This window comes from Ylistrum balloti, unplaced genomic scaffold (assembly GCF_031769215.1).
Source record: "Ylistrum balloti isolate Yb309-2 unplaced genomic scaffold, AGI_CSIRO_Ybal_v1 Utg370120, whole genome shotgun sequence".
In the NCBI taxonomy this organism is placed as follows: domain Eukaryota; kingdom Metazoa; phylum Mollusca; class Bivalvia; order Pectinida; family Pectinidae; genus Ylistrum; species Ylistrum balloti.
Genome location: NW_026782137.1, coordinates 868,026 through 883,001, shown reverse-complemented (window position 1 = coordinate 883,001; position 14,976 = coordinate 868,026). Strand labels below are relative to the sequence as shown.

The 14,976-nt window shown below is 32.1% G+C and overlaps 1 protein-coding gene across 1 annotated transcript; it reads right to left on the bottom strand.

Annotated features, from left to right (window-relative positions):
* Nucleotides 1-14,956, bottom strand: LOC132550338 (small glutamine-rich tetratricopeptide repeat-containing protein beta-like). Its single transcript, XM_060214383.1, has 12 exons — nt 14,885-14,956; nt 12,390-12,495; nt 11,838-11,956; nt 10,410-10,491; nt 10,137-10,236; nt 9,478-9,582; nt 8,312-8,450; nt 7,776-7,865; nt 6,646-6,683; nt 6,043-6,108; nt 5,426-5,535; nt 1-4,851 (listed from the first exon to the last, which is right to left on the bottom strand). The coding sequence occupies exons 2-12, from the start codon at nt 12,487-12,489 to the stop codon at nt 4,814-4,816; spliced, it is 987 nt and encodes a 328-aa protein (XP_060070366.1). The 5' UTR covers nt 12,490-12,495; nt 14,885-14,956; the 3' UTR covers nt 1-4,813.
* Between the last annotated feature and the right edge of the window lie 20 nt (nt 14,957-14,976).

Below are 14,976 nucleotides of genomic sequence, written 5' to 3'. Positions count from 1 at the left end.
TGAAATTACAAAGATTAATGTCATTTTATTTTATCCACAAATGTACAACCAATTGTCATACACATTACTAATTAATAAGCTTTCCTAGTTATACTGCAATACAGTAATTTCATATTTGTAGCATAAAATTTTTATCAAAATCAAGTTTTTGGAATCATTTTTCTCATTACTGATGCAGAATATCAGAAATATTTGAAATTTTGATGCATATATAAACTAGCACATTTGTTAATGAAGAAAGCCTGCTCTAGTTTCAGTGGACAAGGGTCTGCCTCTCTCAGATAAGATGCCCATGGCAAAATGGTTTCAAAATCAGCAATTATGCAAAAGTAAAATTTTCAAAATATCTGAAACGAAATTCCACCCTAGGCATAAAATCAAGGTCTTTTTTTTCTAAACGCCAACATATATTTGTAACTCTTGCCATATATACAGGTTGCGATGACTGGTGTCATACTACACTCTTGGGTTGGTACTTTTATATAAATAGCAGATCAGAGAGGTATAACATGTACATGTCCATATATGGACACACTCTGTAATGACAAAGTAACTGCACTACTAAGTCACTATTACCTGTGTAGCATTAAATGTATATGAATATATAAGGACACAAACTGTAAAATATGGTCTTTTGACGCATATGTAAATATCTATAGAAAGTCAGGCCCTATATTAAGGACATATGGATAGACCCTGCATTCACTCCGGAAATCAACAAATATGTTAATAATCCATATAATCTCTTCACAATGAAACAGACTAGCATGACAAATCCTTACATCCTTAAATAATAAAACAGAAACATCTGAAAGCACTTAGAATTGGCATAAATTTGTTATATGGCTATACTGTATCTAATTTTGTATTGAAAAATGCTAATCACTTGTGTGTTTTTTATACTAGCTTTGATCATTAAAACTTTCTTAAATTATGATGAAAAAATAAGAAATTACAGATTTCATACTTGCCAAGAGTTTGAAGCACAAAACAAATTCAAATGAAAGTTAATTAAACTCTACACTAATTGTATCCATCGATAGGTTGAAATTCAAAAACACGTCATATAGTAATAGAAAAATCACCATGAAGCTTTGAAATAAAATATACATTGAATGAAAAATTATGTATATCATTTCTTTTCACATTTCATAAATGACGGCAGGCAAAGTCTATACAAGCCCTCACCTGAAACTGGAATCTGATTTCCTGTGGGAAAAATAAAAAAAAGTTGTCCAATCCTTCATTTCATGTTTTCTCTTATCTAAAGTCTTCCTGATACAAATGCTGTTATGTACATTTATGAGCTTATTTTTACATATGTTAATGAATGTTCTTAAAGTTTTGTCTACCTGTGAATTTCTGAACAAAGATTCCAGAACACATTTTCTTGACCTAAATTACATGTAACACCAAATTAAATAATACTAAATCTGTACCAGATAAACCCATTCTCTGTAATTTTTCTGATTTACATAATGGGAACACTAAGTAATATATATGTGTGAACACAACCACCAATAATTAAAACCCATCTTGTTTCTTGAAAAATGAATGAAAGACAAGCTGATACATTTCACAATATTCATGATTATACATGAATTATAAATAAACATTTTCAGGAAAAAATATTTTTTTAAAAAGGCATTTATTATCAATTTGTTATATACATACACTGTAGTAGAATTTATGACATGAAATCCCTGCATATATAAGACAGCAATGATAAAATAGAATTTGAAAAGGCAACTTCTGTATGAGACTTTTTAATTCAAAATGAAATTGAACCTATTTGAAATGTTTTATAGATATTTTAATTTGGAATATATATTTTACTTTATAATGTCTATTATGAAATAGCTCATTTGTAGATAATAATTATCAATCCATCTATTCAAAACAAAAAATGACTTTCAAGCTTGACACACTCTTGTTCAAGACAGGAAAGACTCAACACTTCAATCTCTCTAAGCTACATAAAAAAATCAATTTTTTGAAGAAAAAAAGCTTCTTAATACATGAAATATCGAAAACCCAATACCAAACCTTTTTGTGTGTGCAGTGTTTCTAATTTTTATGTCCTTAGATATTTTTCTGAAGTAAAAACTTTCAGGGTATGCCAGCAGAAATGAACACAAATTTATCCACATGTATTTGAAAAACATTCTACTTAATACATTTATTGATTTCTGTGCAAAATCAAATAAATTCTTATAAACAGCAAATTTTTCTAAATATCTGTATGCAGATTTTAACAAACAATCACAAATTTCATGAAGTGTGACCTTGAAAGCCAGGTAAATGGATATGGATTATCTGTCACCACAATAACACATACAATGCCCATGCAGTAATATATCATTACCAGATCATACTTAACACATGATTGATCCTGTTATATTGTAGCAGTAATTTGTAGTTAGCGATGAAAATGTAATATGTTAATAAAACCATATAGATTAACACGATAGTCATGACATAACAATACATTTATGGAAATTAAAGAACACTATGCCCTTGGTAACACAGTTCTGTTATGTTTCCATGGTATCACAGTATGTTAACTGTATATATGGTAACAGAATTATCACAGTAACACTATATTCACATTTTTTAAACAATGTCACTGTTTCCATGGTAACCCAAATTCTCATGGCATTACTGTATCTATGGTAACACAGTTTCTTAAGTAGCACTTTATCCTCTGGTTTAACATTTAAGTTTCTTGACACACATATTCCACATCGTATTATGTTTTATGGTATATGCGTAGATATATACAATAGGAATTGGACAGCAGCAAAGCCCCTATCAGCCCTCACTTGTACAATATAAATGCATGTAAAAGAGTGTCTAAGCATCATGAATGCTGCTGACAGACGTGCCTATGTAACCAAGAAATGGTTCTTTCAAAATTTATTCTGCATAGGATATCTGTAAAAAGATGTCAGTATTATTGGTGTATTAGCAGAAATAACAACTTAAATCCATTGTGTATCGTTACGAGAAGTATTGCATGAAGGATTACAATCTTGTAGTGTCTGTCCTTTACAATTTAACCAATAGCAATTGAGATACATGTAAGCCTTGAAAATTGTGTACCTTTATAACTATATATTATTATGCACCAAGACAAACTAGTTCTGAAAAAACATCATGTTACCGGTAATAGGTATGTCGTTATCTGTACAATGGTTGTGATTAACCCTAATACTGAACAGCTGATTCCCTACCATTTTTATTTGTTATCCTTGAAAACCATTATGTGTATAGTTCTGGTCTTTAGTGGATTCCTACTGCCTACAATAATAAACCTTAGATTAGGGTACACAAAAACATTCTAGCACCTTTAAATTACCTTGCTGTGCTTCAGAAGGCAAGAAGTAGGGACATACTGTTTGATAAAATGAAGATGCTCTCAGTACATATACCTTGTACATACATCTGATTTGAATTCCTTTTTATGTTATGGACCAATTACATAAGAATCAGAATTGTATTATAAATAAGTGGGTGGTGAAAAGAGTGTACTGTGTTTACTATTCATTACTATCCATACGTTCTTAAAATCATTTAAAACATTACCAATGATTTAATCTATCTAAAACTATAAAAGCCTTTTTACTTTCTTTAAATATACTCTCACATTTAAGAAATCAACACCACAGCTAGCCAATCAAAAGTAATGTAACATCATTTTTATGTTTGATGATTTTAAGCAATAGAAATGTTGGTTTGAAACAAGATTAAATTATTTCATCTCTGACAGACCTCTTAACACAGAAATATACAAATCCACATCTTAATTATGAACATCTATGCAAGATATCTAATGCTTTTGGGCAGTAAGATAAATGGCTGATACCAGATCATGAGAAGCTATCAGTGGACCACTCCAAAAACAAGTAAAAGTATGGTGGCTGTAAAATCGTTTCGCTACAACAATTCACAAACCACAAAATAAACTGTAAACTTAATTTAAACGCAATACATGATAGACAGTTTACCAAAACATATCATAAACTTAAGCATTAGACTAGTCTTTAGAATGAATACAATTACAGAAAACTGCCGTAGGACTTAAACACAATCTGTAATGTTACACCAAATGGCAACAAATGGCAAACTTTTCACCAGACTTTGGATTGGCCCACCAAATTTTTAACTGGAATCTTTATATAATAAATGTTCATCATTTGAAAAAAATACGTCAGAATTTTCCATTTGAAACCATCCATATTCACTCACCAATGCTCAGTGTATACATCATTGAGTATATAAGGTGTGAACGGTATTATGTACACACAGTATTTTGCAGACTTTCATCTGGAACATGTTGAAGTTGGAAGTGAATGGTGGACATGCAGTGGAATCATCAAATGGTTTTTATCAGAGGTTCAGTTATTCTCAACAGGTACTCAAACACATCAAACACACACACTCTGGTCATGACAGCAATGGAGTCACATGACTGGCATTTTGAGTCACATGACCAGGATGACTACGTAGTCATCAAACTCCTTTTGTAGTTTTGTGGCTTGTAGTAATCTTTTTAGTCTTGTGGCTTATGCTGGAATCTTTTCAGTACCGTGGCATAAGTTGAATTTTTTTAGTCCTATGGCCATTTACCCGTGTATTTGGAATCTTTTTAGTCCTTAGTCATTTACCCACACCATGTGACTTCTGTTTACATTGTGCCAACATTACTTCTGTATTGTGGTTCATTCTTTTTAAAATGTGACCCCATTTAATGTCATTTGTAGGTGATTATGCCTGGAAAAGACGAGTTGGATCCAAGAACTGTCTGTTCATATTACTGGGCAGGAGGTTCAGGTGGTGGTGGGTTACCTCCTGTTAACAACAAAATAAGAAAGAATCTGTCACCCTGCTCATTTTTAATCTATCACAAAGGATTGTTTTTAAAATAAATCCTTCCAGATTTACACTCACCATTTAACAAGAGATCCCTGATGGATTTTGGCATTCAGTGTTTGATCATTATGTGTTCATCTTTCTCTTCTTTTCTATCTTTTTTCTCTTAATTATGTAAAATCAAAAAATCCTCCAAAGTATAAGTGATAGTAATCAACTAGGGACCAAGGAGAACCTACTTGTGAAAGTTGATAAAGAACCATTCAGTACATTGAGAAATTGAAATAACATGCTTTCATTGTCTAAATTAATTATGGACATTCATCAGCCATTTTGTTTTCTCTGATCTTAAAGGGCACAACTAGTGACCAACAGGAATCAACAAATGAAATTCAAGACATATCAATCTAGTGAACACGGGTAACAATATATGCCTCAATAGAATCGTGGAGGTGTAAAAAGAATTTTTTCTAATTGTTCTTTGGTCTGATATTGAATGTACAAGACCATGACATGACAGGACTCCACTGTTTTGCTGAAAGTAAATATTTACCTTGACTCTGGTCAGCTGGGTTGTCTGTACTAGGTCGTCCCATCTGTTCCCTGAGTTGTGCCACTAAGTCAGGATGGCTTTCCTGTACTTGAGCAGCTAGCTGCTGACCCCTATAACAAAAAAAATTATACAAAATGTGTTCCGATTTCTAAAGTAATTTTTGATTATATTTGATATTAAGTCAACTTGCTTAGCTATGAGATATAAGAAAGCAATTAATATCTTTCTGCTAAAAACATTTTTATCTCTTTGCCAAAGTTTACTTTTTATTTAATACATATAATATTTAACATTTAATTATTTATGAATATACATTTTACAACCTACACATTAACTTTGAGAAATATCGTTTTACTACTTCTCACCAAATAGCGTAAACATTCTACAACTGTAAAAATCCAAGATGGCCACCTGTCGTCTATTTTGTTTCCAATCAGATTTACTCTTTTAAAAGCACAACAAGGTGCTAAGAAGAACCTATATATTAAGTTTCAGAGTTTTTGAGTACTAAAGAAAAGTTATTTACAGACAAACACATGACAATTCATGGACAAACAATGATCTGAACAGCTCATCTGATGATGGTAGACCGCCATTACTGGGAGACAATTACTCACACTTGTAGTAGTCCCATGTTTCCTTGACCGCCTCCTGCCTGGGCCCCCGACATCATGTTAGTCATCCTGTCATCAAATCATATCAAACAGTTTCAGATATCTTTTGAATACACTTACTCAACAAATATTAACCATTATATCTTATATCATTTATATCACAATTAATTATATAAATACATAAAAACGTCTTTGTCAAAGATTAGCCTGTATGTAAAACTTCATCTAATGATAAATACATCTTGATATCTTACTGTATAGTTGTTAATTTCGATGGCCTTATATTTCACAGAAGTCCCAATTTGGGCCAGTTCATGGATATTCAATTTTATGTCCATATATACAAACATCACTGTGAAAATGTTGACTGTTTATTTGATTTTCTGCTATCTGCATTGACCACAAACGTAGCCGAACTGATCACCCCCGAATATGATCAATTATACAGTAAACAGCAATTAAATTTTGAGCAATCAGTCAATATTACTTTGATATGCAACATATACAAATGTTTACACTTAGCTGAATATCTAAAATGTATTATTATAGCACAGTAATTGTGGTCTAGGAGGAAACTTTTACCTCTAGGATAGCTTTTCAACTTACATTTGTTGCAGTCCTGGGTCTTGCATGAATGTCCTAGCCTGTTAAATATCAAACATAAATATCATCATAATACAGCTTTTAAAAAAATGTTTATCAAAGCAAAAAATATCATAAACCACAGACTGATACCTTGATGTTGTTAATGAGGTGAAAATTTCAGTGTGTTGAACTTAATCATAAATTTTCCATTCACTATAACTTTTTTCTCATATGTATTTAAAGTGAGCATCATGCCAACACATTTACTTAATATAAAATATTATACAATGATACAACTGTATCATAATACCTCCTCATAACACTTTATAGAAATCTTTACATATCACATTTGTATAGCAAATACCTTCTTACAGGAGCCATATTTGTATATATGTACACCTGCCTAATTATAGAATCAAATCTGTTGAATAATTTCTTTTCATACAGAAAATCTGTATATAATAAATACTTTTCTATAACACCCAGATCTTGCTGTTTCCGTATGTTCATATTTCAGTGTAATCAACAACAAGCTTAGTTAGTGTTGCAAGCTACATGCATACTCTCCCGTGCAATAAGCATTTTTGAAGCTGATGTATTTTTAAAAACAGTGACCTTTGTAGCTGACCTTTTAACCATACACACAATCCAACACTAGGTCTCCTACTAAATTACCACTGTATCAAGTTTCAACCTAATTAGCTATCCCTAACTCAAGTTATTATCTAGAAACCAAAAATATATTTTAAGTAACAGTGGTCTTTATTGTAGATCTTTAACCTCAAGCACAATTCCACACTAGGTGTTTACTAAACTAATATCGTATCAAGTTTCAACTTAATTGGTCATCGAATCATGTTACCATCTGGAAACCCTTCAGACAGACAGAGATGACATTAAACACTACAGTCCCCTCTGGTTTCACTGACAGGGGAAATAATAAATGATCTGTATATTGATAACACTTGTTCCCTCTAGAATGTTTATGTGTACTATAACTTCCAACATATAACGTGTATATCATTGTCATATTTTCCCTTGCATTAGGAATGAACACTTTGATAACTTAACATTTTCTCTTGCACTGAAAATGAATACTATGATATCCTACTTTTTTCCCTGTGCTGAGAATGTATACTATGATAACTTACCATATTCATCATAGCTGGATTATTAAACATTGCAGCCAGGTCCATTCCAGGCAAGCCTGGCATTCCTGCTGCTCCCAGGTTAAAACCAGTCTAAAATATAAAGTCAGCATATGGCATATATAGATTATGATACTGTATTTATCCAGCAAAACAAACCTCAAGCCAAGTAATAATTCTACCAACATCTTTTGACATTTAGAAAAAATGATAAATACTGTATAACTCTCCAGTAATAAGCCCATTCCCTGATGAGTCAGTTAGAAATTGTGTTTTGACTCCCTGGGGTCCTGTAATAAGCCCATTCCCTGATGAGTCAGTTAGAAATTGTGTTTTGACTCCCTGGGGTCCTGTAATAAGCCCACACCCTGACTTTGAGTCAGTTAGATATTGTGTGTTAACTCCCTGGGGTCCTGTGATAAGCCCATTCTCTGACTTTGAGTCAGAGGTTATGTGTTGGTCCCATGGATAAGTGGAGACACTGTTATCATTTTCTATGACAAGATATATATTTGTTCAATACAGATCAGTTGCAATACCTGTGCAGCCCTTTCTTTTAATTTCTGTTCAGATATTTCCAGATTATTTTGATGAGTCTGGTTGCCAGGATCTAGATCAAGGGCCTTTCTGTAACACTCTAGGGCACTTTCATGGTCATCTTCAGCTGTATATGCAATTCTGTAAATAAATTATATTACATGTTACACGCAATGGATTGATCATTGAAAAACATACATGACAACATTCATAGTACTGCACATGATTTTCTTCATGTTGATTCCTATTTCTAAATTCAAGTTTTTCCTTAATTATTTGAATTCCATGCTCTTGATGTATTTTTCAAATCTTTCTTAGCATACCATCAATATTTGCTGTATTAAAAGGTTAATTATTGACATTTGGGAAATCAAACCAGATCCAAAATAATGAAATCTTCACTGTCCCTATCAGAAAATTGATACATGCATGTCCATGAAACATATGATTACCACAAGTCTATTTTTCATCAAAACTGAGCAGGTAATTTAAAATATATAGGAATGAAGAAGTGCTATTGGAAACAAAACTTCAAAGTCTAGGATAGCAAATAACACATGTAGTTGTATATCCCTAATCTATCTGAACTAACACTCACTATTGATCTTCCCTGTGCTGAGCCTATAAAGAGCATAAGACATTTGTTGATAACCTCCTTGCAATGAAACACCCACCACTTTTTCGAATTCACTAGCAATTGTCTATAAAGGAGATAAGATGAAAATCTGCCTTTCATGAGATTCTGTTGCCGATTGCGAGGCAGCAGAGTGACTACGTTGTGTGCTGTTTGTGCATGCCTGTTGTGGAAAAAGTGCACTGGCTAATATAGACAAGTAAAATAACTTTTCTGTATCAGTACCCCAGAATGAAATCTGTCTCATTCAATTCCATTCTTATTGAAGCATGGCTCTTATACAGGGAGATAACCAGATAGTCTCCCTTTAATGAACTTGACTCCATTATAAAAGAGGTAGACTGATAATCCTCCTAGTTTAATGAGACATTTATACCCATTCCAATCCATGCTTCACCTCAACATGGGTCCATAATGGGAGCTAAGGGGAAAGGCTCCCTTTAATAAGGCACTCCTTTCTTCCATAGGCTTTCCCATAGCATGCGTGTATAAAAAGAATGTAAGCTGATAGTCTCCCTTTAATTTAAAACTTACCCCATTCTTCCATAGGCTTTACTATAGCATGGGTCTATAGATAATGCTTGTTGACAATCCTTTATGGTGAGGTCATGTTTGTTTATTTTACTATATGCTGCTGCTCTGAAAAACAAAAGATCTTGGTAAGTGTTAAGTATCACACTATATGTGTACCTGGTAGATCTTTTTAAGACATCCTATCTTCCTAACTTTCTGTCACGCAAGTTCATAGTAACAATTCCATATACACAAGCAATGAAAAAGTATTTGAATTGGTATCATTCCAAACTAACACCTCAGCATTGCATCAATATGTTACTCAAAATTGTGAATATAAACCCTTTGATTTCTAGTTTAAACCTTTGTCAACTCACATGTTCAAAATTTATCTGAAACACAACACTAACAAATTAAGTTATATATCAGTAACCCACAACTATAAAAAACCCTTTTCTAAGGACACAATACAACTCATTTTTATTTTATTATTTAAATGAATGAATATATTAATCCAAATTGATTGTTTAAAATCAGATCCACAATCAAGTGTGATTTATGTCCTATGACTATTATAAACAGATTTTCTTTCTAAAGATATCCGTTATCAATAATTCATATCTATAAAGGGGGAACATTTCTAATTCAAAGTATTGATTTCACAGCAAAAACAGTTGTACCTGTTACAATAGTAGACTGGGTTTTTGTTGTCAAGCTTAATAGCTTGTGTATAATACTCAATGGCATCCGAATATTTCTCAGCTTTCATAAATTCATTTCCTGAAATAAACAAATAGATACTGTATCTATAAGAAAGAGTAAGAAAGGAAAAAAGATGAACCAAACAATTGTATCAAGGTTAAAAAGGAGTTTCAAGTTTAGTCAATCCATTGAACCAAATATTTAATTATTAACATTAAAACAAAAGCATTGATCTTTAAAAAGCATGTAACCTTTTGCTTTCTTTTCCTCTGCTTGTAATTTCTCCTCTTCTGTAGGCTCGTGTAATGATAATGTGGAAAAATCAGAATCGGGCTGAAAATAAACAGAAGACAAAAAATGGATCAATTAAGAAATAAATATATTATACATGATATCAGGTCTCATTTCATGCTGTTGTCTAATTTAAGCTTAATACTATGAATACCAAAGCAACGCATTCATCTACAATCACACTGTGTTAATCTTTTTTCCTATTATTTATGAGATCAGGATACTGCTTTTCATCTGTAAAAGTGATTAATTAACAAGTAACAAGCAACAAACCCTTATTGATTCTTAAAATATAAAGAAATTCAGAAGAAAATCTCAAAAGTATATTGGTTTACAATAGGTGATATATTGGAAAAATAAATCCCTCTCCCATCCTAAAGAAATGTTCCTGGTTTATTGTATAGAAAAGAACACAAATATGAAGATGTGAAGAAGAAAACTAGGTCTGTAACATTTTAGTGACAAACTAAAGCATATCAGTTTTTAAAAGATGGTTGGAAATACAAATTTGTACTGAAAGAAAACTCTGGACAAGACCAAAATGCTGACAAGAACAAAGAGCAGTAACTTTTTGAAATATCATAGAATAAAAATCCTGTTCAGGAAATATAATCTCATTTTGAGGTTTTAAAACCTACCAATTTTCAACGATATTGATTAAAAACAGAGGGAGGAGATATCTGGACAAAATAAAGACAATAAAAAAAATGGTGGACATACAAACACATGTATGTAAAATATGATACAGTCTTTAGAAAATTGTAAAATTCCAATAGAGAAGACACATTTTTTTGTATAATTATAAAGGCTACCAACTATAAGAGAAATCTGTGAAATGGATCAAACTGTTGTGAAGGAAAACACAACTTAATGTCAAGGTGATTCCATCTAATCAAGTTTGAAAAAAAAACAACAGATGAATACTGCGAGACGAGATCTCTGGACAAGATTAACATTATGAAAACAATAAGGGACCATTAACTCTTCCAAATTCGCTTGAATCAACTGCCATTCAAAAAAAAAAAACTTCATGTTTGAGAGGCATCTCTGAATAAGATTAACATTAAGAAAACAACAAGAGGTAGTAACTCTTAAAAATACAGTTGAACAATATGTCATTCAGAAAAAGAATAACCTTCATTTCATTGCCATTAAGTCTACCAAATTGGGAGGAAAATCGTAAAAATAAATGACAATGCAATAAAATACTATTTCCCATCTGATAATACAGTATTGCATTCTCAAAAATCTGGATGAGCATATAGAAAATGACAGTATGAAATAACTGGGACAAGTTTTAAACCATTCACAAGAAATATGGAAACGGTTATCATTACTATCATTTACAACCACACTCTACTAGTAGACACTGCATAAAGTGTACTTACCTCTAGACTAATTTGTGAGTTGAATATATCCAGGAGGTTCCGCTGTACTTGGTACTTAGCAATCTGACTTGGGTCTGCCATATCCAGCCCATAAGCATTTGACAGACACTGCAGTCCAACTGTAATCAACCATACAAAAAGTTCATCATATGTTACAAAATTCTCTCTTTTGGTAAATAGTTTTTCCTTCCAATGATGTCAAGAATGCACTCTGTGGTTGCTGCTTGAAAAACAATGCAAAAAGTCAAAATTGACAAAATATTCACATTTCCCTAATATACACAAATTTGAGGTTACTATGGCAACCATAGCTTAAACAACAAATAAAAATAATTACTAAATGTATAAGGGAAGTATTCTAAATCTGAAATACAGTGATATAAGTGTTTAATTATTTAAGAATTAGATGGATTGGGGGGGGCTAAAAAGCATTACAATTGTACATAATGCTATACAAAGGGCTAAAAATATTTATTCACATTTCAATTACAGCAAAATACAATAAATTTCAGACTTTTGAAAGTAGACAAAATAACAACATAATAAACTGACCTTCAAGACTCTCCAGGGAGTCTTCATCCAGATCCCCAGTTACTTTCTGATCCTCCATGAACCTCATTATGGAAAACACCAATTTCTTCACATCTGCCATTATTGTCTAATGAAACAGAAGATAATCCCAAAATTAATCTCATCTCATGTTAATTACATATGTATCATTTATTTTTCAAGATTCTTTCTGTCAAATAAGAGGTCAGTCATTCGAGTTCTATAAATGATGTCATGTTTTTGTTGTAGTAACAGCCAGGGTCTTTTTGAGGCTCCTTGTTGTAGCTGGTAGTTACCTAACTCAACAACATATGGGAGGTGTAATATGCCATCCAGAACAATCAAGGTAAAGCATCTTGGATAAGGATGCAACCAAGTCAACACAGACATTTTCCAGCTTCCTGACAACACAAATCATCATTAGATCTCCACATGAGGTTACATAACTAAACACTCTGACTAAGCTATTGCACTACTTTGTACAACCAATGCAAATAACCTTCCCCTCTCCTCATTCAGTTTATTCAGTATTGACCATGTTGTTCTTTTTTAATTTTTAGACATTCTATTAGAGGGATGCACTTACTGAAGACCAAGAAGATGAGAAGACAAAAGACCAAATGATCATGATTACTGAGCAGTTAAAGAAAATGTTTCACAACGCAAGTAACCAGTACCTGTAGAGCAGATTGGTCATGTCTTCTTTTAACTTCAAAAGGACAATAAATGGACATGAATGACTTGCTTGTTTACTATTGACGGATACAGATGTGGACAGAATGGCCAAATACAGGTTAGCCCTGCGTGATCCCGAAATATCAATTCATCTATGTTGTAATTAAATCAGTTTGTGTCCCTAATGTACACATAGATCTCCATACAGAATAAGTTTGAAACATAGAAAAAATTATCAAAAGTCAGACAAACACCTTATATTCATTCAAATAGTCTTGGCATACAAATTAGCACTAGCACTGTACATTACCATCCTATGATTTTGACATGGCAGTCATATGCCTTGCTATTTTAATTTAGAGAACACAAACGATAAAACTTTTCTTTCAATGTAACAAAAAGGAAAAAAGTCAATGTTACCAATTAATGTTACTATATATATTTAAGTAAATACATTTTACCTGTTATTTTTTTATTGCCATAGAATAAATCTCACATTTTCTTGATCTGCTTCAACACCAATGTAAAAAGGATTAGACCGAAGTAAAGTGCAGAAATGAAGTTGACCAAAAACGGATTGGTTTTGTCCAATTTCACAATATTAATAATTTAATCAATTTTTTTAAAACTGTTTATTGATGAAATATTGCTTTATTGTTCTGATAGGGAAACAAAAAGGCATGAATCGCTGAGAGTTTCTTATCTTAAATGACATATCCTTTGCTAAACAAAGTGCTTATGTGATTACTCATCATTAGCCTTGGATAGTGGCTTGGCTGACTGGAACTTTCTTATAGTATTGACTGTGAATTTTGACCTATCAATTGGTTGAAAAAAATATCTTGGACTATTAAATATCCTTTCAAGCAGTCTTGTGGAAAAAAGAAAACATCAAAAACAGAACATGCTAAAAATTGTACCATTGTCCAGTGGAATACCATACCTGCAGCAATATTATAGAAAAAGCTTCTGTAGATCTCTTTCAAGATCAGCTTATGCCAGCTATTCTTGATCCTCTAGTTCACTAAATAAATTCTTCTTTGTACATAGTTTTATTTTATAGCAAAAACAAAACAAAAAAAAATAAAATAGAAAACATATTTCAAATTTTTTTTCCCATGCATCCCCATGCACTCCAGGAAGTCTTCTTATTTCTTTGCTTAGAAGAAGAAAATTCAAACAAAATCAACGAAGACATATGTATACAATTTGAAACCAGTAGTGCCAAAAATTTGTTGATGGATGTAGATTTCAACTAATCAGGATAAAAGCAAATTTCGTTTCCTGTTAATCAAGTTTCTGGTTTAATACTAAGATATGGAAAGTTTCAGAGATTAAAGAACAACACATGAAAAAATCATTTCTTTATGACATGTAACCAGCGCTTGTGCAGCAAATGGTCATATTTACTTTACTGAATGAGGATTATGAATAAACTTGAATGACTTGTTTGTTACATTTGCAGGATGATGAAAACAGATTTGGCGAAGAGCATGCTACAGATTAATCACTAAATTTCAATTTATCTAGTGTATAAGTTAAATCAGATTGTGTCCGTACTGTACATGTAGATCTCCATATGTACATAATGGATTTGATATATAAAATTAGACAGAAATTCTTCGGTCGTGTACACAATATTCATTTAAATAGCCTCGGGAAGCACCTTTACAGATCAAGCAGTCTGACGACTTGACATGGCAGTCATATCAACATATGTCGACATCTTTATTTATTTACAGGATTTTGACGATAAAACTAAGTTTTCTTTTAATGTTAAAAGTTTATCGGTAAACATAACTTTTTAAAGTAAAAAATATTACCTGTTGCTGTTTTCCGCCACAGTATAAATCTCGAAATTTCTTGAGCTGCTACCACACCGGCGTGAAAAGAATTAGACCGGAAGTAAAGTGCA